This window comes from Echiichthys vipera (assembly GCF_963691815.1).
Source record: "Echiichthys vipera genome assembly, chromosome: 7".
Taxonomy (NCBI): Eukaryota; Metazoa; Chordata; class Actinopteri; order Perciformes; family Trachinidae; genus Echiichthys; species Echiichthys vipera.
This window is the reverse complement of record NC_139832.1, coordinates 7,110,668-7,133,001: the sequence shown is the minus strand read 5'-3', so window position 1 is coordinate 7,133,001 and position 22,334 is coordinate 7,110,668. Positions and strand designations below refer to the sequence as shown.

Here is a 22,334-nt window from a genome sequence, read left to right as displayed (position 1 = left end):
ACACACATAGGTCCATAGAAGCACCTACAGCAGGTGTTAAGGCACATTTTCTGACTAAATGTACTGAACTAATCCCCCCAATGGTTCCTGTTCCCACCGCACAGATGCTGAGTTTAGATGATAGTCGTGGAGACACTGTTGTTTCCCTGCTGCTGCCTCGCTTTTAGCGGGTGATATTCAAAACAAAGTGACGCGTAATGTACTATGCGCCAATGCCAACGCAGGGGGGCGTCTCCAACTATTTTGTTACAAACACGAATCCGGAGTAAGGAGTCTTTTTCCTGGGTATGTAACAGCTGGTTTAAACTCAATAATATCCACAGTATTGCTGTTATAACAAGTGAACGGCGCTTATTTCGAAAGGGAGCGCGTTTTGTGTTCGGTCGCGCCTTTTGTGCCTTTAAATGAATTGAAAGGGGGCTTTTTCTTTTCTTGTAATGGTCGTAAACGCTTACAGAATAGCCAGAAACATACATGGTTGAAATCATGCAGGACGTCATTTTGTCGGCTTGTAAACACATCTCCTCCTCCCGGGGGCTGTGTGGTGATAATGTGAGGCATCCCGCTGTCTGGAAGTGGAAACATTTTGTCTGCAGCGTTTGTGTGTACGAGCATGTAATGGATCTGTACGAGGGGGGAGGGAGGGAGGGAGTTGTTGTGGTGGTTGAGACAGGTTAGACATTTTACTCCCCGACTATTGAAGTAAACAAAGAATAGGATTTGTTCGGAGCTGCGGTCGTCCCTCTCTGCAGGGGGAAAATGGGGCTGCGTGTTGTTTGGGGAGTGCGGGGAGGGGGAATGGCGTGGCTCCGACCGCGCCGATGTTTCCACACACAGCGACGCACCGTAGTTCCCGTTTCCTTTGACTTTGGCATTGTTTAGTAAAGGGCAACTGGATCGGCTCCTTGACTGCCTCGGGGGAAAAAAAAAGATGCAGCCGCCCATAGGCCCCTTACTTCACCGTGCCCGACAGCGGTCGTTCACAAGCGTCAATTACCACATGATGCGTTTGTGTGCCTTTTGTTTGGAGAGTGCAGCCTGCAAATACCCACGGTAAATGGACGCTGGCTGAGTGCGAGGCTGATCCTCCTCCTAACCGTGTGTGCACACCGTGTTGTTCGGTGTTGTGTGTGTGGGGGGGGGATCTCCACAGCCCCGCAGTGCGTTGTCGTGCATGCTTTTGCACAAAACTTGTAAAGGAAAATCGTATATTGTGCGTTTTAAAGCATTGAAGCCAGGTGTGTTTTTTAATCTAATGCTGGTTCCAGTGTGGAGCATATCTTTTGCACGCAATTATATAGGGAAAGCCAGTCGGGACAGTGGAGAGTGTGTGAGTGGGAGTGTGTGCAGCAGCCTACGGTCGCTGCTGAGTCCTCTGCCCGAGCTGGAATGAGGAATCCCGGGCTGGCGTTGCAGCTCCTCCTGTCGTGGGCGATGGTTTATTTTGGAAGTTCCACCTTTTTGGGATTTGTAATGACGGTTGCGTGTATTGATTGGCTGAAGCGTCCAAAAAGGGGGAGGGACACAAGTGCAAAAGCAACCTCCCTCCTACAAAGTCACGTGTTTGCAAACTCCAGGAAGTAGCTAGTTGTGTAGCTAGATCAGATCCATCAGATCAGGAAGGGGCTGAGGAGGCCTGCATGATTAGTGCATGTCTGGCAGATAATACAGTGTAGTATTTAATTGGTATGGAAAGGTGCTTGGTTGAATATATGAGTGTTGAAAGTAACATTGCAGTGGATCTATAGGCGCACAAACAGGTGAATGTAATGTAGACCAGGCTGGATTACCAAGGGTTAAAGGGTAATGCTTGTGTATCCCTGTCCTGTGTAGGGACCATGTGTATTTTATTTTAAGACCTTTATACTTTGAGTTTATAGTATGCTTACATGGTGAATGTATAAAGTAATGTTTCATCAATTTCCCACAAACTGAAAACCTGTATTTGTGCAAAATACTATGAAGCTGCTATATGTAGTGTGCTGCTGTACATACACTGTTCTTAAAGGTAATATGGAGGGGACAGGGGCCCCCAAATATTTATTTAGGTTGACAATACTCACACTCACACACAAAACAAATACAAAAACAATTATGGTAGACAGTTTTTATTATGAAGTTCAAGCATATAAATATGTATTTAATATACATTTTGACCACTCTTGTAAACACAAAAATAAAGGAGGCTGTTAAAACGATATATAGTTACAAAGATAGGAATTCAGACTCAGTTTCACACTAATAAATTAACTCACACCATCATTTAAATCTGTAGATGATTAAAAAGAAAGTTTGATAGAGTTTAGCCAAAAACTGTCCGACTGGTGACACAGTTCCGCTAATTCAAAGGGTTTTACATAAAAACATGAGAAGAAACACACATAAAATGAAAGTCAGAAATGTAAAATACAACCAAGCAGAACAATAAGTTACATATACCTTGAATGTTAACGTTAAACTGTCCATTCAAATACAAGCGGGACTCCTCGGCGCTGGTGTTGTCGCGCTTCAAGTCAAAATGGGTGTGCATGGCAACCGTGCAAAAGAATGCTTTGATTGACATCTCAAACTCACAACCCGAGTTCATCGCCCCGCCCCCTCTTGTTGATCCTCTGAACGAACTGACCAATGGCGTACGCCCGGTGGAATCTCCGAACGAACGGACCAATAGCGTTCACACAGGGGGGCGTGACTACACCCCAAAACCACGCCTCCCCTACAGAGCTAACCGAACGGAGATTGTTTTCCTCCTTCTCGGGGAAGATTTTTCACTTTTGCAGCTTTGAATTGTTTATTTTAACCGTATAAGTTGCTTTTAAGCACATACATCACTTCTTTGCGATCTCCCCCCGGCTTAGAGGTTAACGCACAAATAACTGGATTATCAAAGCATCATTTTGCGATCTTCATCTTGGGAGAGAGAGAGAGGGGTGAGTTCATTCAGCAAGCTAACACAGCTAGCCACACAACCTATCGTTAACGGATCTTTGTAAGTAAACCTAAAGAGGGGATCGATGTGTCCTCGCATGTCACTCACTCACAACTTAACCCAATATGAGTGCTCTAATAAATCGATACCAGTACTCTCTTCAAAAGGCAGTGTTTCAGCTACAGCGAGCGATCGTTAACGGTTAGCTTCATGTGCTAAACACCGCTAGCCTCGGTGTGTCGAGATGTTGTTTACATTAGCGCAGCAGCTAACTGGCAGCTCGACTAAACAAGTTATCGGTCGTAGTTAATAGAAATTTAAAAAAGCAACCTCTGTATACTCTTTAAGCTGGGCAAACGGACAGCAAAGTCAGCTACTTTTATCTTGCTTACCTTCTTTGAAAATGGGAGTGTAAATTTGACCGCACGAGTCCTGCGCCACGCTCTCTAAATGGCGGGCGCGTGTGAGGGGGGTGAGAGCGTCGTGGTGTAACTCGAGGTCGGTGCTGCTGCTGCCGGGCCCGTAAAGGGGGTGAGCCCTTAGCATGTAGCAGACATAGCTGTGGGTGACTCTAACGTGACCATAACGTTACTACAACGAAGTGAGGGTTTCTATAAATACTGCAGCCTCGCGCTTTCTTTGGCCGGGAGCTGTTCAGCGCGAGGGTTTGTGTCGGTGCACGGCGTTTTACTCGGTGCCTCTCAGTTTGACAGTCGTTGTGTCACTTTTGCTCGATATTACGGAGTTGAAGCATACATATATTTTTCTTACACTATTGTTTTTGCTTTTTAACCTAATTCGTGGAGTTGTTGCCGTCTCGAGGAAAGTTGTGAATGGCAGCCGTCTTCCCACGTTCCCACAGCACCTGTTTGTTGCATCGGTGACGTAGGGTGTCCGTGTTTCTATTGGCTACGGAGACTGCAAGCTCTACCATGCAGTGCGTGTTAACGTTTAGATGCATTAAGTCATCGCTTTAGCACTGTCCGTGAACGCCTCACTTTGTTGACAGCGCATTAAAGGCACCGTGGAGAAAATATAAGCTTTATGCAGTATATTCCCATTCTTTATCATATGTGAACCCCAACCTTTTGGGTAATGTTTTACCAGGGGTTTTGCAAGTTATGCACGTAGTTACAATTTTAAATTTGATTCAACATTAGGCCAAACACAAGTCTTCAATGAATGGTGCTATTATTATTATTATTATTATTATTATTATTATTATTATTATTATTATTATTATTATTATTAAGAAGCATGCAATGTATTCTTTTAGGAGGCAATGCTGGGAGTTTTCCCCTTTATTAATTCAAATTTAGCTTTATTAGATTATTTACACACAAAAAAAACAACAGACAGTCCATTTCCCCTACAATCCCGGGCTCAACACTGTTGGAGAGGCTCGGGATGTTGGCATGTTTAAACAAAACAGTTATCAGGAGTTACTCTGCAATGACACAATCTAATGTCAGTGTAACTTTGACCTAGTCCCCCCAACAAAAAAAACCCTGAAATGCACTATTACAAGTTAGTGACTTCAACCTTATTATCCCCTGAGGGGAAATTTGTCCTGTAGCCAGGTTAAATATAGACACACAGACCCAGATACCAAAAACATAATAAAAATATATCATCAAGTGACAACAGGGAACCTAGAGTATGTCATCGCTAAATCCGTTATCATCAGCCCCCAGTAGTTAAATCGGAAATTACTGGTTATTCAATACGCTCCCATGTAGTTGAACACTGTAAACCCTTGGGTGTCTTAGTGCAGCTAAAAGCTCTGAGTGTTTCAATGGTCAGAAGTCATTTTCTTACAGAATCAAGCAACAGAAGTGACTGTATGGCACTGTATGTATCCATAAATTCATATTTGAAGTTAAAAAAAAAAGAATCCTGCCACATGCTGCTCAACAAAGTATTGAATGAAACCAAGAGGCTGATTGACTTAATTCTCAGAAGTTGAGAGAAGCCTGACAGTGTGAAGTAAGGTCCATATGCTCTTTATTCACAGGTCTCTCAGCTCTTACCAATATGAGTTCATAATGAAGCGGCGACTGGAGGATCAGGAAACGGTTTTTGCGTCCCAGCAGCGGCGCCTCGCTGGCAACGCGGAGGCTTTCCAGCATCGCGTCCTGGCCCCTGCCCCAGCCCCAGCTGTGTATGAGGCCGTGTCTGACAACATGCAGCCCACAGCAGGCGTCCAGTACTCCGTCCCCCAGGGATACCAGGTATACTCGGCTTGACCACTGCAGATTTGTAAACTGACTTTTAGATATAAAACTGGGTCAAATACAGCACCTGTCACTCATTGCTCAGGCTGTCATTTTAATCAGTTTGCAGTTCCTGTCAGAGACTGAAACTGTTTTTTGCATGTCTCACCTTGTATAAAAATAAATTGCTCTACAGTTCTTACTTATTGCATGTGGTGATTTGATTATTGATTATTCCTTTTATGACAAGGTCACAGTGCTATCCATCAGATGTCCTACCTGATATACTGAAGTTAACTACTTGCAATCATTGTTATACAGGTGTCTCTGCTTTCCCAGGTTCCCACCGTGGCCCAAAACAGTGGCGGACATGGGCACCCTCCGAGCCCAGCTGTCCATGGAGGGTCCCACCACCACAGCCCAGCAGTCCAGTCCCATGGGCCCTCAGTGATGTCAGGGCACAGCCATACAGCTGCTCCTCAAGCCTCCGCACAGGGCCAGCAGTTTCAGAGGCTCAAGGTTAGTCAGCCCGTTCTTATTTTGATAGGTATTTAAACTCGTCACGTCCCACTGAAAGCGTGCAAATCAATGTCATGGAGTTTTTAATCCCAAAGAATTTAGTGAAAATAAATACACAGACATTATTAGAGGTTAAGGGAAATTTGTTTTTGCTTTCTAGTAGTTTAAGCACAATTTCTGATTGGTTAAATAGCCGCTTTAACCCTTGTTGTATCTAGCTGATGTTTTACAGGGATGCATTTAACCAAAAGCCCACTGTAGAGGATTTTTGATGAACATTTTAAGTTAAATTATTTATTTACTTTTTCCTCAATATTTCAAAATGCAATAGTGGGTTTAATGATTGCTGTTGATTGGTTATATTAAGTTATAGCTATTTTACTGTATTCTGTGTTTAATATCACAATAAATTGACTTCTCCTCCTCTCTATCCCTAAGGTGGAAGATGCTTTGTCTTACTTGGATCAAGTGAAACTGCAGTTTGGCAACCAGCCTCAGGTCTACAATGACTTTCTGGACATAATGAAAGAGTTCAAATCTCAAAGGTAAGGCCACTGTTTGCTTTTTTTTTTTTTAGAGATAATTTTTTTGGCAGTTTTCCCAGACTTTTTAGATAGAACAGGCAGGAAATGGAGCGAGAGAGATGGGGAGACACGCAGCAAAGGGCCTCAGGTCGGAGTCAAGCCCGCGGCCGCTGCCTCAAGGACCATCAGCCTCTTTACATGGGGAGACTGCTCTAACCACTCAGACACCGGCCGCCCCACTGTTTGAGTTTCAAATTAAAATAGAGTTTTTAGGATGCACACTCAAAGTTGACCTACTTTGTGTTCAAACTGTAGAACTGAGTTCTTACTAGTTCAGTCCTACCTTGAACAGTGCCATGGTAGCTCATTTGCACAATTCAGTACTTATAATAAAAAATAATAATAGTAAATTGCTCATCTAACTTGCAGAAGCAGAGGGACAAGGCCACAAAACTCATTCAGATTTCTTTTTTAACCGGAACAATTCCCACATGTCCCAAAAATATGAGGTCTTTTTTTCCCTCTGTACAGATAATTAGCATATTTTCACTGACCTCATTTGCTGAGATAGAACAGTGTGTTTGTATCCCCGTCACAGATTGTAGCTAAAAGTTGGCATTTGTTCAGAACAATCTAAAGTTCAAAAGGTCCTGGTTAGGTAAAACTTTCAATGCCCTACAATGTTGGCAGCTTCTACAAGCACTCTTGAGTCACATCCCAGGTATAGCAGGATGACAGCTGCCGCAAGACAGTTGCAGCCGCATTTGCCAGATAAAGAGAATCGATGAGGATGAAATGGAGACTAAAGTGTAGAGCTACAACAAAGAAATGTAAGTTCCTCAAGTAGGAACATACGTTCGAAAGACCCAGTAACATTAGTTTTACTTTAAAACAACTTTATATGTCAGTACTTCTCCAGTTATCCCTCCACTAACAGCTCATCAAGAGCAGTTTTGTCTTGGTGTTTGTTATTCAGCAGCTAATAATATAATTTTGCCATTCTGCGAATACTTTGTTTTTTTGAGCATGCTAACCAGAAGCTGTGCAAGGGTTTGGTGGAGGAATTTCTCTATATTTTAGTCATATTTAGTCAGAATCCCTGCCAGAAGGCTATTTATGCTATATTTGTGTTTGCTGCCACATGTAGGTGCTGATAAAGTTTGATACAGGACAAAGTGAATGACAACAACCTGTTACTGACCTAAACATAAGTTGTGACACTGGGCATAATTTAACCTGGTTTCTTTTATTGTTTTAGTTCTGTTATCATCTCTTCCTTTACAATCTACACTGGCAAACTTACATTTGTAGAGTCACAGTAATCATGTAACTTGTGTTAAGTGCTTCTATGGCTTGAAACAGAATGACAGTCAGGGTAGAATTCACTCTGTATTTTTTTTGCTTTTGTTTTTCCAGTATTGACACCCCCGGGGTCATCAGCAGAGTGTCGCAGCTCTTCAAAGGGCACCCCGACCTTATCATGGGCTTCAACACCTTCCTCCCACCGGGCTACAAGATCGAGGTCCAGACCAACGACCTGGTCAACGTGACCACCCCTGGTCAGATCCACCACATCACCCCGCATGGCATTTCAGTTCAGAACATCCCAATAACAGGAGCAGCTACGCAACATCCGCCACAGCTCCCGTCTGCTTCAACCACCACTGCTCCGCCCCTTCTGACACAGCCCACCCCTGCCAAGATGAGCAAGGTTAGTATTTCTGAATGTTATTCTCATCTCCACAGGGTTTCAAAAAAACAACAACCATAAATCATAAAAACAAACAACCTAAAACGGTTAATATTGTGGCCCTTTCCAGCCTCTACAGCCCCAGGCGTTGACACCGAGCAGTCAGAGCAATCCGTCCATCCCCGCGTACACCTCTCCTCGCTCCCCACCCATGCAGCTCCATCCGCCACTCAGCGGGACCCCAACTGGGCCACCCATGCAGAACAACCAGCCCGTGGAGTTCAATCACGCTATCAACTACGTCAACAAGATCAAGAACCGCTTCCAGGGCCAGCCCGACATCTACAAGGCTTTCCTGGAGATCCTCCACACCTACCAGGTCAGTGGCCTCAACTGAAACATGAGTGATGCTTTGGAGTAAAGAATTCAGTCCTTTTCGTTTGTCAAGTATTTAATTTACACAGGAGTATACGTAGACTTCCTGTTTAAGGCAGGACCCTGCTTGACCACGTTTGTAATGAAACTGTTTTCAGTTATGAAACTTGAAGTGCTGCTTTTTCAGTAACGTAGCCGCATCCAAAGTGGGGTTAACTACTTTCACTTTCAACAAGTTTGACACCTCAGATTTTTTTTTAATCTCACTGGAGTTTGCAGGCCTGAAATAAGGAGATCTAAAAGTGCATTTTAAAATTAGAGGGTAGGCCTTTGTGCCTTGTCATGTTACTCAGTTTTGGCAGTAACTTCACAGTAAACTTGTGTTCATCCACTACAGAAGGAGCAGCGTAACGCCAAAGAGGCTGGTGGGAACTACACGCCGGCTCTGACGGAGCAGGAGGTGTATGCTCAGGTGGCGAGGCTCTTCAAGAACCAAGAGGACCTGCTCTCAGAGTTTGGGCAATTTCTTCCTGATGCCAACAGTTCAGTGGTAAGCACTGACTTTTCTCTTTGCTTTGGTGCAGATATTCAAGTATGGGAAATGGTTACTTTTAGGAGGTGCTCTTTCTCAGTGTTTCTATTTAAAGTACTTTGCACTAGTAAAGCAGTCCACAGTAATCCCATTATAACTGTAGTAGAGTACCCTCGTCTTAATCAGTGTTGTATTTTCCCCGTAGCTGTTAAGTAAAACCACGGCTGAGAAGGCAGAGTCTGTACGGAACGACCACGGTGGTACTGCCAAAAAGATGCAGCTCAACAACAAACAGAGGCCCAATCAGAACGGCTGTCAGATCCGTCGCCATCCAACCCCAGGGACCACGCCCCCTGTCAAGGTACGTACATCTGTTCTCACATACTGCTGACACTGTAGTCCACTCCTGCTTTTCTCTGTCTTATTTCATGGTTTCCTGTCTGTATTTGTAAAGATGTTATATGGATGTCTTCTCATTGCTTTTTTTGGTAACGCTACAGAAGAAGCCCAAGCTACTGAATTTGAAAGATTCCTCGGTGGCAGAGGCGAGCAAACACGGAGTCGGAACAGAATCTCTGTTCTTTGAGAAGGTGAGTTTTTGTAGCATGCTGTGTTTTGACTTAAGATAACTAGCTGAGTTATGTAGGTATTTTATTGAATTTTATGTGCCTCCATTCGACTCTGTCACATACTGTTCTTACATTTATTTCTCACCACAGGTGCGCAAAGCCTTGCGGAGTGCAGAGGCCTACGACAACTTCCTGCGGTGTCTGGTCATCTTTAATCAGGAGGTGATCTCCAGGGCTGAACTGGTGCAGCTGGTGCTTCCCTTTTTAGGGTGAGTACTCCTTTTTCTAATCTGGCAAATGACATGAACGTCTTTTTCAACAGTACGCTGTATTTATCATACATGTTGTTTTTGTTTTCACTAAATTATGTTCTACAGAAAATTCCCAGAGTTGTTCAACTGGTTTAAAAACTTCCTGGGATATCGGGAAATGTCCCACATCGAAACATACCCCAAGGAACGGGCCACCGAGGGCATCGCCATGGAGATTGATTATGCTTCCTGTAAGCGACTAGGCTCCAGTTACAGAGCTCTGCCCAAAAGCTACCAACAGCCCAAGTGCACGGGCAGAACTCCACTTTGTAAAGAGGTAAGAGCGGGACTCTTCACTAAAAGTTAAGATTTAGTTTAGAAAATGTTATCATTTGTTTTAAACCCTGTGACACGTTATCTGATTACTGAATCTCCATTTGTCTTATTTTGATCCAGTCAAGAACATTTCCAGTTTCCAATTTAACAAAACACATGTAAATGTGGATAGAATAGATGTATGGAAAGATGACACAGTGTTTGTTTCTGCCGTGTGCAGGTCTTAAATGACACCTGGGTCTCCTTCCCCTCCTGGTCTGAGGACTCCACGTTTGTCAGCTCCAAGAAGACTCAGTACGAGGAGCATATCTACAGGTGTGAGGACGAACGCTTTGAGGTGAGCGGGAACATTAAACATTTACGATTTGTCTATTGATGTCACCACAGGATTGAAAAATCATTTTAATCAAACAGATGTTATGTTTTCCTCATCTTAGTTTTAAAGTATCCCTGAACAAAGACTCGAGATTATGAGAAAACTATACAGCAGGAATCACCAAATGACGATGGCCCGGACCCGTGCCCAATTTCTCATGAATTAATGAATAAATAATCATTTTTACCGAGCGTTGTCTTTCGCAGGCACAGCTAATCCAGTTAATGCAGTAATTGCTTTACTTAATTGAGCCAATCAAATTGATTGTTTACCGTGCACAGACAGTTCAAACAGGCAGACGTGAAGAGATGACAGCAGGAAGCAACTGTAGCTCACTCTGAGACTTTATTCGGTCCGAATAAAATTATTTTTCGAGCTTCCTGCCTGCCATCGTCGCTCCGTTCCACTAGCGCTGCTCATGCTGCGTTCCAGTGCCATGGGAAGTCCGAAACAAATTTGGGGTAGGTCAGTCTCCCTTTAATTGGCTAGTAGGAGGTTTGACTTTGACAGGCATTCAAGGGCACTTTCCCTACTTGGAGGTCCGAAACTTTGGAGTTCCCATGGCACTGGAACGCAGCATTTCTCTCTCAGCTCACGTTTCGGGGGAGGAGAGAGTCTCAGAGGTCAGGCAGGAGGTAGAGGGTGGGACTTGGGAGGGAAGCGCTGTGAGAAAGGTAAGAAAGGTAAGAATTGCTCTAAAGTATCTTTTGTGTGAAATGATATTTGCGGATTTTATTCCATGGGGTCAGCTGTAGGACACAATTTAAGCTTTACGGTTTGGGCCTTGGCTGGGAGGACATTTTAGTAACTGGACCTCTTTGGATTTCAACTGAATCCCCCTGTTATATAGTACACGCTTTTAGATTAAAGAATAAGGCCATGCACTCGTGCACACACACACACACACACACACACACACACACACACACACACATTATGGATATTTAAAGCTCTGTTGTTTTCTCACCCACAGTTGGATGTCGTACTGGAGACCAACCTGGCGACCATCAGAGTCCTGGAGACGGTACAGCGGAAGTTGTCCCGCATGTCGGCAGAGGAGCAGGCCAAGTTCAGGCTGGACAACACGCTGGGCGGCTCTTCGGAGGTCGTGCACCGCAAAGCCATCCAGAGGATATACGGAGACAAGGCGCCCGACATCATCGACGGCCTGAAGAAAAACCCTTCCGCTTCTGTCCCCATCGTGTTAAAGAGGTCAGAGTCGAACAATCTCCTGCATTATTTTTTAATAATCAGATCTGTGAATCTGGAGGATGCTGTTTTTTTAGTCTTTAAAAAAAAGCTCTGTCATGTAGTTTTGGATATGGTGAAGAATTGGTAAAGTGCATGTACAGATGTGTGTCAGACTCTCTGTTTACACACACAGGTGCCAGGCTGAAGTTATGAGCTTATAAATGAGCTAATCCACAAAGGAGAGTAAAAGCCACATTTCAGTATTCTCGACTAATGTGACCAAACTTGATATAATACTTTTGACAGTATTATAATTTATTCCTCCTGCCTCAAATGTGTAATGTTGCAACAGATGTTGGAGTCTTGTGACGGTGTGAAGCGACACTGAACGCTCCGACACATTCGCTGACTGAGTGTGTAAGTTTCAGCTTTTAGTTAGAACGTGTTAATTGAGAGAATGTGTGTGTGTGTGTGTGAATTCTCTTCTAACCAGACTGAAGACCAAGGAGGAAGAGTGGCGGGAAGCCCAGCGAGGCTTCAACAAGATCTGGAGGGAGCAGAATGAGAAATATTACCTCAAATCTCTCGACCATCAGGGCATCAACTTCAAACAGAATGACACCAAAGTGCTTCGATCAAAGTCCCTGCTGAATGAAATCGAAAGCATTTATGATGAGGTAAGTTTCTCAGTGCAGTAGCAACACTAATATATGAACAAAGAACTGAATTTACCAAACGCCACGGTTAAGATTTTGTCTTTATATAAAAGAAACTCCTTTAGGAAAAGGTATCTTACACCACACTTATTTCAGCATCAGAATTGGGGATCGACCAATATAGATTTTTTTAGGGCCAGGGCCAATACCGTTTTTTTTAAGGACTGCTGATTTTCTTGAGCAGTTTGCATCATAAAAATTAAACAATGATAACAAATGTTCCGAGCCTCAATTTAAAAAAAAAAAAGGAACGTTTATTGAGCTTAAAAAAGGCGTCTCCAGCAACACAGAGCTGCCTGTGGACGCCTGTCTGTAAATAATGGCGTGAAAAATATATCGGCAAATGCAGCAGCCCCCATTGGCCGATATCGATACACCTAAAAAAACGCAAATATCGGCTGGTCGATGTATCGGTCTATCACTAATCAGAATAGCACAAAATCATATATTCCGTGCGTGCAAAATACCCACGTCGAATTGTTCTCGCTTTGCAGCGCCAGGAGCAGGCGTCTGAGGAGAACGCCACCCCGCCCGCGGGCCCCCACTTGACGATGGCGTACGAGGACAGCCAGATCCTGGAGGACGCAGCGGCGCTCATCATCCACCATGTCAAGCGGCAGACCAGCATTCAGAAGGAGGACAAATACAAGATCAAACAGATCATCTACCACTTCATCCCCGACATGCTGTTCTCTCAGCGTGGCGAGCTCTCCGACGTAGAGGAGGAGGAGGAGGAGGAAGAGGACATGGATTTGGAGGAAGGCGCTTCCAAAAAACCCAATGGCATCCCCGGCAGCGGGAGCCCCTCCAAGTCCAAGCTGCTGTTCAGCAACACAGCGGCGCAGAAGCTGCGTGGATCCGACGACGCCTACAACCTTTTCTACGTCAACAACAACTGGTACATCTTCCTGCGGCTGCACCAGACATTGTGCTCGCGTCTGCTACGGCTCTACGGGCAGGCAGAGCGACAGATTGAAGAAGAGGTCAGAGAACGAGACTGGGAGAGGGAAGTACTGGGACTGAAGAAGGAGAAGAACGACAATCCAGCCATCCAGCTGAGACTGAAGGAGCCCAGTGAGTAACAGACAAGCCCTTATGTGTTTTTTTTTTTTTTTATTGAGGACCTATAGATCCTCTGTGTCCACCCACTTTCGGGCCACATTCCTGATCTCTAACACATACTTGACATTCCACTTTCTTGTATTTAAAAAATGTTTATAGGCTTATTGCACACAATGGACATTACAGCTAGAGATGTTCTGAATCCATTTTTTCTTTCTGGATTAGGGTTGGGTATTGATGAACAGTCTGACACCGATAACTTGAGTTCAGTACCGATATCTGGCTATTACCTTGAAGCACTGAAATTTGGCATAGTTTTCCTCAACGTTGTTCGATACTGGTTAGGACCGACGTAATGCGGTCTAGCTGTCGTCTGATACCAAGTAGTGATATGTTACACCCTGTGTTAGGGGTGCAATGGATCTAAAAAGTCACAGTTCAGATTGTTTCTCAGATCAGAGTCACGGATCGGATCATTTTTCAGATCAACAACAAAAAAAAGAAATTCAAGACTAATAAACACGAGTTTGTCTTTTTCACTACATGTGAAAAGCTTGTGGGCCCAGTCCTGCATCATTCACTGCATTTATTTGATTTTTGGCATTATCAGTTTTGACTAGGATTTTAGTTCTGGTCCTCTTTCCTCCACTGCTTGTGTCAGTAACCGCGCAAGATAAGTGCCTGTGTGACTCTCGTAGAGGGGGCGTGTCTGAAGCACCTAACTTCTCATCTCCCAGTATGCTGTGTTAACGTCCACCCATCTGTCGTGAGCGCAGCAGAAGATGCTCGAACACACCGATAGCATTTGTGATGGCTTTAGCCCGGTCGGATTGTGCAGCAAGGGGCTGTTTAATTGCGAGGGTGATAAGCGGTTGTTGAGCGGCCTTCGTTTTCACTCCGGTCAGTGAAACAGCGAGTTGATGTCGCTTCAAATGTGTGGCCATGCTTGATGTGTTTCCACTCTCATGGCTTTCTTGTGCCACAGTGACCACACACTGTCACAGTTTTATCCACTGACCTCTTTCCTTCATCATTATACTTGACAGGGAAGCCAAAATGCACACGGGGCGTTCAAGCTCCTCCATTCGCCATGACCATGCTGCTCTTAACAAGTGTGTGTGCTGAACATGTGCACAACTTTTTAAAAATTATAAATCAATCTGCGGATCACATGTGTGACGAACCGAAGATATCAATGATGATCCGTTGCACCACTACCCTGTATGGATGTGTTATGATTGCTGTCATTGTTGTATGGCCTGGATCAGGATAAACCCTTTGTTAAACATGGACAAATACATATAGAGAAGGAATGCTATAGAACTTTCTTTGATTATCTAACTTGAATAAATAAATCTAGGAATAAACAACAATTCTTTTAAAAGAAACTTTTAAAAAGCAGCCACAATTTAGTAAAACATTTCAAATGTCAAACAGTACAGTTCAAAACAATATGCAACTGCCAACCCTTTAAAACTGAAGCATCGCTGTTTTACTGGTGGGATCTCCAGTGTAAAATATTTCAAAATTGCCGACATTTTGCTCACATTAGATCTGTCTAATGTTACACTCTCCACTAGAAAACCAAAACGTAATTCCTCTTTGCTGCTCAAAAAATAGAAGTTGCCATTGGCAGCGTAGTGCAACTTGTAGACTATAGTTTAAGAGCAGCAGAGAAGAATTGATTTCCTGAAAAACAGCTGTTTTCAGCTGATAACAGTTTTACAGGTGAATCTACTTTAAAGAGAACAGGATACATTGTTTCATCGAAACTGATGATTAACCAATAACATGGATAAACTTAAATTGACAAACAAAAATGAATAAATTAAACTAAAAGTGGATGAAAATACACAACGGTATGGTACATCGAACCAGTGAGTCACTCCGATTTGGAAAATGAAACTTCCAGATGATGATTTGAAATGCTGCCAGTCTCTCTGTCATGTGCAGCTCCAGTCAGTCGTCTGATTTTAAATAATAATTTCTTCTCTCCAGTGGACATTGAGGTGGAAGATTACTACTCAGCCTTCTTGGAGATGGTTAGGAATTTGCTAGACGGAAATATGGAGGCGTCTCAGTACGAGGACTCTCTGAGGGAAATGTTCACCATTCACGCTTACACCGCCTTCACAATGGACAAGCTCATCCAAAGCATCGTCCGACAGGTACGTCTGTCTGCTTCTCTCGCCTCCAGTTGACACGTGTCATTTGGCACCCGCATTAAGCATACATTAGCACAGTGAGAGTAATTCTGACACTTTTAAGTAGTTGTTTTCCACTTTAAAACAATTCTTCTTCCCATCCAGCTCCAGCACATCGTGAGTGATGAGATCTGTGTCCAAGTAACGGACCTCTACCTCTCAGAGAGCGCTAACGGCGCCAGTGGAGGCACCACGTCCACCCAGTCTTCAAGGAGCTCTGCAGAGGTCATGTATCAGCGGAGAGCCGAGCAGATCATGTCTGATGAGAACTGCTTCAAGGTAAATGCATGCAAGTTCCTACAGTCACTGGAAACCTGGGGAAATGATGCAATTGGATTATGGGTGATGAAACATTGTGCAGAAGTTTTGAAAATATGGAAATGAGTTCAATAAAAGTTCATTTAAGGAGAAATACTTCAAATAACTAATGTTCCACAAGGCTGCAGAGTGGTTGCTTTAATTAGTCCAGATATGGCAGTTTGTTTGCTTCAGAGAGGAACATCAATCCTTGCCAACTGAGACTGGGAGGATTTCTCATATTGTTTTTCATTTGAATTCTGTTCACAAGCAATTAATCTTCTCCACACATTGTAACAAATACAACAAATGAATAGTTATAGTTCTCTGTGAGGAGTCCATTGGCATCTAAGGCCCCTAATCAGACAGTACGGTGCATCTCGTGTCTGCAAAACACACACGAGATGCACCGTACTGCCTTTTTTGTTGAATGTGTTCTGATCAGACAGAAATGCCAGCTGCTACTAGGCAGCCACAGAATCACTCGTCCTCTGCCGTTATTTTGCTGTGATGCTAAATGACACCCGGCGTTCTTTCCGCTCATTCTTTTCACCTCAAGCGTTCAGGGAGCACAAACGTGAGGTGCTCAGCAACGCAAAAACCGTGAGCAAGAATATTCACTCTTATTGAAAACAATTAGAAAACCCTGTTAAACATTTATTGGGCTGTCTGCAGCTTACTGATCATTAAAACATGATGTATTTTAAGTTACACTTGCTCTCATAGAGCACTCACAATGTGTACAAGCAGCCGAAGGCCTTGTCGCCCATAAGGGAATTTCCCCTTTGACACACTTTGAAAACGTAATTGTACTGTTGATAACCTGCTCGGATAACACAAGTTTATCCAGTTTGGTTAAAAAATACCAATGACAGATCCACCAGTCCCAAGCCAGGACTTAAAACTAAATCACCCTGCAGCTTCCTAGGGCAGTTAAATGCAATGTTATTATGATGTTCTTCTTTGGATGTTTACACATGTAGAAGCAGGAAGAGAAAGACGGCGTCTCGACTAAATTCGTTTAATTTTTTGGTTTTCCATTGTTAAAATTAGGACTGTACCTGGTTCTTTTTTTGGTAGCACCTCGGACGAGGCTCTACGTTTGCTGAGCCGATAAAATAGAGGGTGGAGTTTTAACCCTGCAGACCGCTGATCGGTCAGAGAGAATCTTCAATTGTGTGACACAGGACTTGCTGCACAATCCTGTCATTTTTTATAATAGCCAAGTTACCGTCAATCATACAGACATCGTCGCAGATGAAAGGATTCAACAGGTGACGCGTTGAAGATTATGTCACGGCAGTTTTACGCTGCACCTCTATGGTGATCAGCTGAGTATCCCAGCTGCACTGAGACAGTTATCCACAGTCAAACAGTGCAGTGGAAATAATAAGATGTTGAAGTTGCAGCTACCTAGTTTGCACCTCAGTCCTCTGTCTGAAGCATCAGGTCATCCTGGCTTTTTTGAATTCTCTCATACACTGAATACATTTCGCTTCACTCTTGCTTCGTCACTTTCGTTTTTCCAGGTGATGTTTTTGAGGAACAGAGGGCAGGTGCAGCTCTCGGTGGAGCTGCTCGACACAGAGGAGGAGAACTCAGACGAGCCCATGGAGGCCGAGGTGAGAAACCGTTAAACCCACTCGAAGACTTTCAGGTTTAAGATTTGAGAAGATGCGGAGAACAACTTTTATATTATTAAGCCACACATTATTTCCCTTTTTGTCCTATATTTTTTAAAGAATGTTTTTAAACAGATGGCTGGTAAACTGACAACATAAGGGGGATTTTGGCTTCTGACTAGTGCTAAATTCCCACAAGAATGATTCTTAATTGGCTGCTTTTGTCACAATAAGTAATATATTTGAGCACTGTCTTTATATAATGAGGGGGAAAAATCACAGTGAATAAATGCAAATAAAAGATGTCATTGTTTTTACATTTTGTCTAGTAAGAAGGTCCACTTTTCCAGCTGGAGTGGAAAAACTAGTAAGGACCTATTGCCAACCTTTTGGTAATACTGGTGTTAGTAGTAGTGTTTACGTACGTAATCTGCGTCTCATATTTGTGTTTTTTTATTTGTCCTTCTATTCGCAGCGTTGGTCCGATTACGTGGGGCGTTACTTAAACCCAGATTCCACCACACCTGAGTTGAGGGAACACCTCGCTCAGAAGCCAGTTTTTCTTACCAGGTGAGTGGTCAGATCAGGCCGGATTTTGTCAATTTTGCAATCATTTTTTTTGAATTGTGAATGCAGTTTTATTTCTTTTGATAGGGTGATGTTAATGGTAAGGATTTTTTACTTTACTGCATAACACCAGAGTATCTTGCTCAGTACACTGAACACATCTCCTCCCATGAAAGTCAAATGTAAAAGTCAAACACAAGTCCCCTTTGATGTAATTACCTCCAATCGATTTGTTCTGACACTTTCCCGCTGCTTCCCATTAGTCACTCGCATCACGTTTTGTGTTTGCGTTCGTAAAACCAGGAATCTGAGACGGATCAGGAAGTACCAGAAGGGCCGAGAGCAGCTGGACAAGGAGGCCTGCGAAGGTGGCAAGAAATCCCTGGAAAAGGAGAAAATGGAGTGCATGTTCAAACTCAACTCTTACAAGATGGTGTACGTCTTTAAGTCTGAGGATTACATGTACAGACGCACTGCTCTGCTGCGAGCTCACCAGGTATTCACTACTTTTTTTTTTAATGCTAATTACCTCACTGACCTCCAAATGACTTACTCAGTTACTCTCATTTCTCCTTCACTTTAAATGAGTTTAAGGTCAAGCGGTGAGGGAGTTAATTCTCTAGGTTTGTTCTGTGATTTCGCCTTTTTTTCAAACTTATTTACCTTTTATTAAAAAGTCACGGTTCAGACAAGGTTTATTAAAGATTTATGAAATGAAAATGTGCATAAAAATTACAGCTCAGATTCAAATTTTGCTATCAAGATCTAAATACTGCAAAGCTATGAACAAGTCATTTAAGTTGGATGCGAAGATTGATACCACTGTCATATCGTTCTGGTAAATATGTAGCTGTAGCCAGTTAGCTCAGGATAAAGACCCCTTGAGTTTACCGTAGAGATCTGAAAGCGAAATCAATCTTTTCATCTTCCTTAAGAAAGCAAATGCGTGTTTCCCAATCACTAATCATCTGTAATCCCTTAAGAATCATCTAAAATAAATGTCTTTGTCTTGTTTTACGCAGTCACACGAGCGGGTGAGCACAAGGCTGCACAAACGCTTCCAGGCCTGGGTGGACACGTGGGCCAAGGAGCACGTTACCCGCGACATGAGCGCAGAGACCAATAAGTGGCTGATGGGCGAGGCGCGTGAAGGCCTTTTACCCTGCACCACCAGCCGCCAGCCGGAAATCCTTCACTTTGTGGGCATCAACAAGTACCGTGTCAAATACGGCCCCCCCAGCAAGGCGCCGTAGCTGTGGAGAGACAGGAGAGAGAGAGAGACTGATTTCTGTGGGTGTTGAGTCTGAAGTCAAAGAGGTCAGGAGCAGAGGTAGGGACGAGGGCTTATTAATGTGTTTTTAAGGCAGACATGGGAGCACAATTAAGCTAGCGACCATGTATGTTGCACCCGGGGCGGCAGGATATCTGATTTTACCAGCGTTTTTAGCTGGGCCCATTTTTTCGCAGGGCCTTTGGTGCCAAACTTAGGAATCGTCATGATCCAGTTGCAGTACTGAGCTCTTACCAGCACTTGGAGCCACATCTCAAACAAACTCCCCTGAGCCTTTTCTACCCGGGCTTAGTGAACGTAAACGGAAAGCCCGCGAGAGATAGAGTGGTGCTTTTTGTACTTTATCACAACTGAGCTTCGGTTTAGATTTTTCCGACTGAACATTTCGTCCGAAGCCATCCGAGTGAGAACTCCATGGAAATCAAATCAGTCATACAGGGATTTCTTTATGAAAGTGTTATTCTACAGTATCCACGAAAAAAAAAAAAAACAATGCGGTGGACAAGTGCACTTATTTAGAAAAGTGGAAAAATGTTTCAAAAGTTTTCGTTTCCCTGATTGATGGTTCGGAAGGGAGCACAACGAAGTCGGAGAGATCTGGTTCTGACATTCCTGCGTTAAGGCCAAATCACAATTGCGTAACTATCACGAGACGGAACGAGGGTTACAGTTCTGAAAAACACACGGCAGCATTATTAGAAACTGTGCCTGAGCCCCAAACAGTATTGTCGGGCTAACATCAAAAGGCACTGTTGCGTTTATGTAAAAAAAAACAGAAAAAAGAAAGAAAAAATAATTAGCCTCACAACACTGTTTGGTCTCAGACTATAAAATTGTATAGCTTGTGAATGTCAGACTCTGACATGTATTCCAGTGTATGTGTTGTGTATATATATTATATATAGTTCTATTAACACAAAGGATCCTCGCCGCCCTGGAAGTCAACCTTTTTTTAAAATGCCCTCCGCCAATACACCAGCTTATATACACACACACACACACACACACACACACACACACACACACACACACTCGTCTCATTCTGGGAGGACTGTCCACATGCCGCTCACGTTGTAAATACACTGTATATAGTCTCAGACTTTTTATGACAGATCTGTGTTGTTGTGCTAGTAATACTTTCCAAGCTTACTGTGGACTTTAGTGACGAATGGCTAAAGTTAGTATGTACATGAAAAAGACAAATGCAAGACCATTTATTACAGTTTTTACCAAAGGGAGTTGATTATCAAGATAGCTGTCCCCCCCACCCCCCTTTGTGTGTTCCTTTTATGTCTTTTCTTTTTAATTTCTGTAGTTAAAAAAAATGTGGACAAGTAGAAATGTATCCAGGTCTTTCAGTTTTTATATATGAGGTGGAACTCTTTCTTCTGAATGTGACATTTGGTTCGTAGAAACTATCACTGCCCCCCTCACACACACACACACGCACGCACACACATTTTTGACAACTGACACCGTCCGTGGTGAAGGTGGGACTCATTTCCTTCATCTTCAGATGAATGGACGCCACAAGGGTCTCACCTTGTGATGCACGCTTCCCTCCCTGGATAGATTTCTGCTGCAAAAATCACCTCCCCCACCACCACCATATTTTTGATAATGGAAGAAGTCACACGAGCATGTCTTTAGTCCCTTTATTTAGACATTATTTAAAGTAATAATAAAAACGACATTTGTAGCCTACGGAGCCCTTTGTGTAGTTGCTGAGTGGTTTATTTTTCCATACTTTACCTTGAGGCATTCGTGATCCGGTGAACTGGCAGGAGAACTGATGCAAAACAGTTCATGTTTACCTCTTAGCACACGCATAATAAACATATGCAGATTCATCTTTTGTTTTCTTGTCAGATGTACAATACGAATACGAATTTCTGCTGCAATCAGAACAACAAAAGACGCAGTTTGGTGACGTTAAGTAGCGCAGGATCATGGGAGATGCAATCAGCTTCTCTAGGTCAGGATTCCTTCAGTGTTCATCATTCAGGAGGTTATTACTGGGGCACCGAGTAAAAGCAGTTTCACATGAAAAATCTGTGTTTGTCCAACGCTTTTTGCCTCCTCCAGCTGCCCAGCGTGTTTTTCTGATAACTTAAGATCCAGATGTCTGATGATGAAAAGCTTTTGTCTGGTCCAAAATGTCCAAAGCCAAGCGTATGGTGAAAATGTCAATTCATGACAGCTTCTGGAAGACGACCGCAACACTGACGCATGCACGACGGGAATACGATGCCGTTGACAGGCGACCAAATGTAACGGACCATTACCTTGAATTCAAATACAGATTTCTTTGGTATTGAACGTTGTTGGAAACATTTGGGATATTGTAAGTACAGAACTGTTTTTATACAGTCTATGAACTCAACACAACGTATAACATAGGTCTAGTTGTTTTTCTCTTTTGTCCTTTTAATAAGTAAAGGTAAAAAAAAACAACTTTAAATTGTGCTTCTGGTGTTACAAGATTCAAAACATCTAATTAGACAATTAGATTAATTAAAGTAAATAAGTACAGTGTACAGCAACGCCACGGTGTAGTCATTACATATTGTACCAATCGTGCAAAATCTTTGGAGTCTTGACACTTTTTATGAAAGACTAAATACCAAAGCTGTGATTCTGCATCCTTGAGGAAAGAAAAAGCACTGAAGTCAGTTTCTTCTTTTTAAACAAAAGCCTTAGAAGTTGTTTAAAAAGTGTTAAGTTTGATTTATAAAGGTCTTGAATATGTTCCTCTTGCCTGCTGCCGGTAATACAGTTAGTTATGAAAAGTTTTTTTTATATAATTGCTGGTTTTAAGGAGACGTTACACACTTTTTTTTAAGATGGATAATTTTGATCGTAGATTTTGCCTCCAGGAGGATGTACAATCATTCAGCATCAGTCCAATCTCCAGATACAGAAGCTACGAAGCCTGAACTTAAATGAATTCATTTTGTTTTTTATTGGTAAATTCATCCATCCATTTTTCTTCTGCTTCTCCAGATCCAGGTCCCATTAACTGAAAAAATCATTAGGAGTTATTATATTAATTGCCATATACTGCTGGGAC

The 22,334-nt window shown here is 43.0% G+C and overlaps 1 protein-coding gene across 3 annotated transcripts; it reads left to right on the top strand.

The window, feature by feature from the left end:
- Positions 1-233: 233 nt before the first annotated feature.
- sin3aa (SIN3 transcription regulator family member Aa) lies at positions 234-21,098 on the top strand. Of its 3 annotated transcripts, none has more exons than XM_083917503.1 (21): positions 234-285; positions 4,944-5,160; positions 5,482-5,661; positions 6,100-6,206; positions 7,602-7,896; positions 8,006-8,254; positions 8,648-8,800; positions 8,988-9,143; positions 9,283-9,372; positions 9,502-9,620; positions 9,729-9,939; positions 10,159-10,275; positions 11,288-11,526; positions 11,999-12,182; positions 12,716-13,295; positions 15,282-15,451; positions 15,593-15,766; positions 17,314-17,406; positions 17,882-17,976; positions 18,277-18,469; positions 18,996-21,098. In XM_083917503.1, exons 2-21 carry the CDS (start codon positions 4,975-4,977, stop codon positions 19,224-19,226), a joined length of 3,822 nt encoding a protein of 1,273 aa, XP_083773629.1. In that variant the 5' UTR covers positions 234-285; positions 4,944-4,974; the 3' UTR covers positions 19,227-21,098. The 3 variants fall into 3 exon arrangements, with proteins under 3 accessions (XP_083773629.1, XP_083773630.1, XP_083773631.1); XM_083917504.1 differs by having other exon boundaries at positions 257-285; positions 5,464-5,661; XM_083917505.1 differs by lacking the exon at positions 234-285 and adding an exon at positions 2,822-2,930 and having other exon boundaries at positions 5,464-5,661.
- The last annotated feature ends 1,236 nt before the right edge of the window (positions 21,099-22,334 follow it).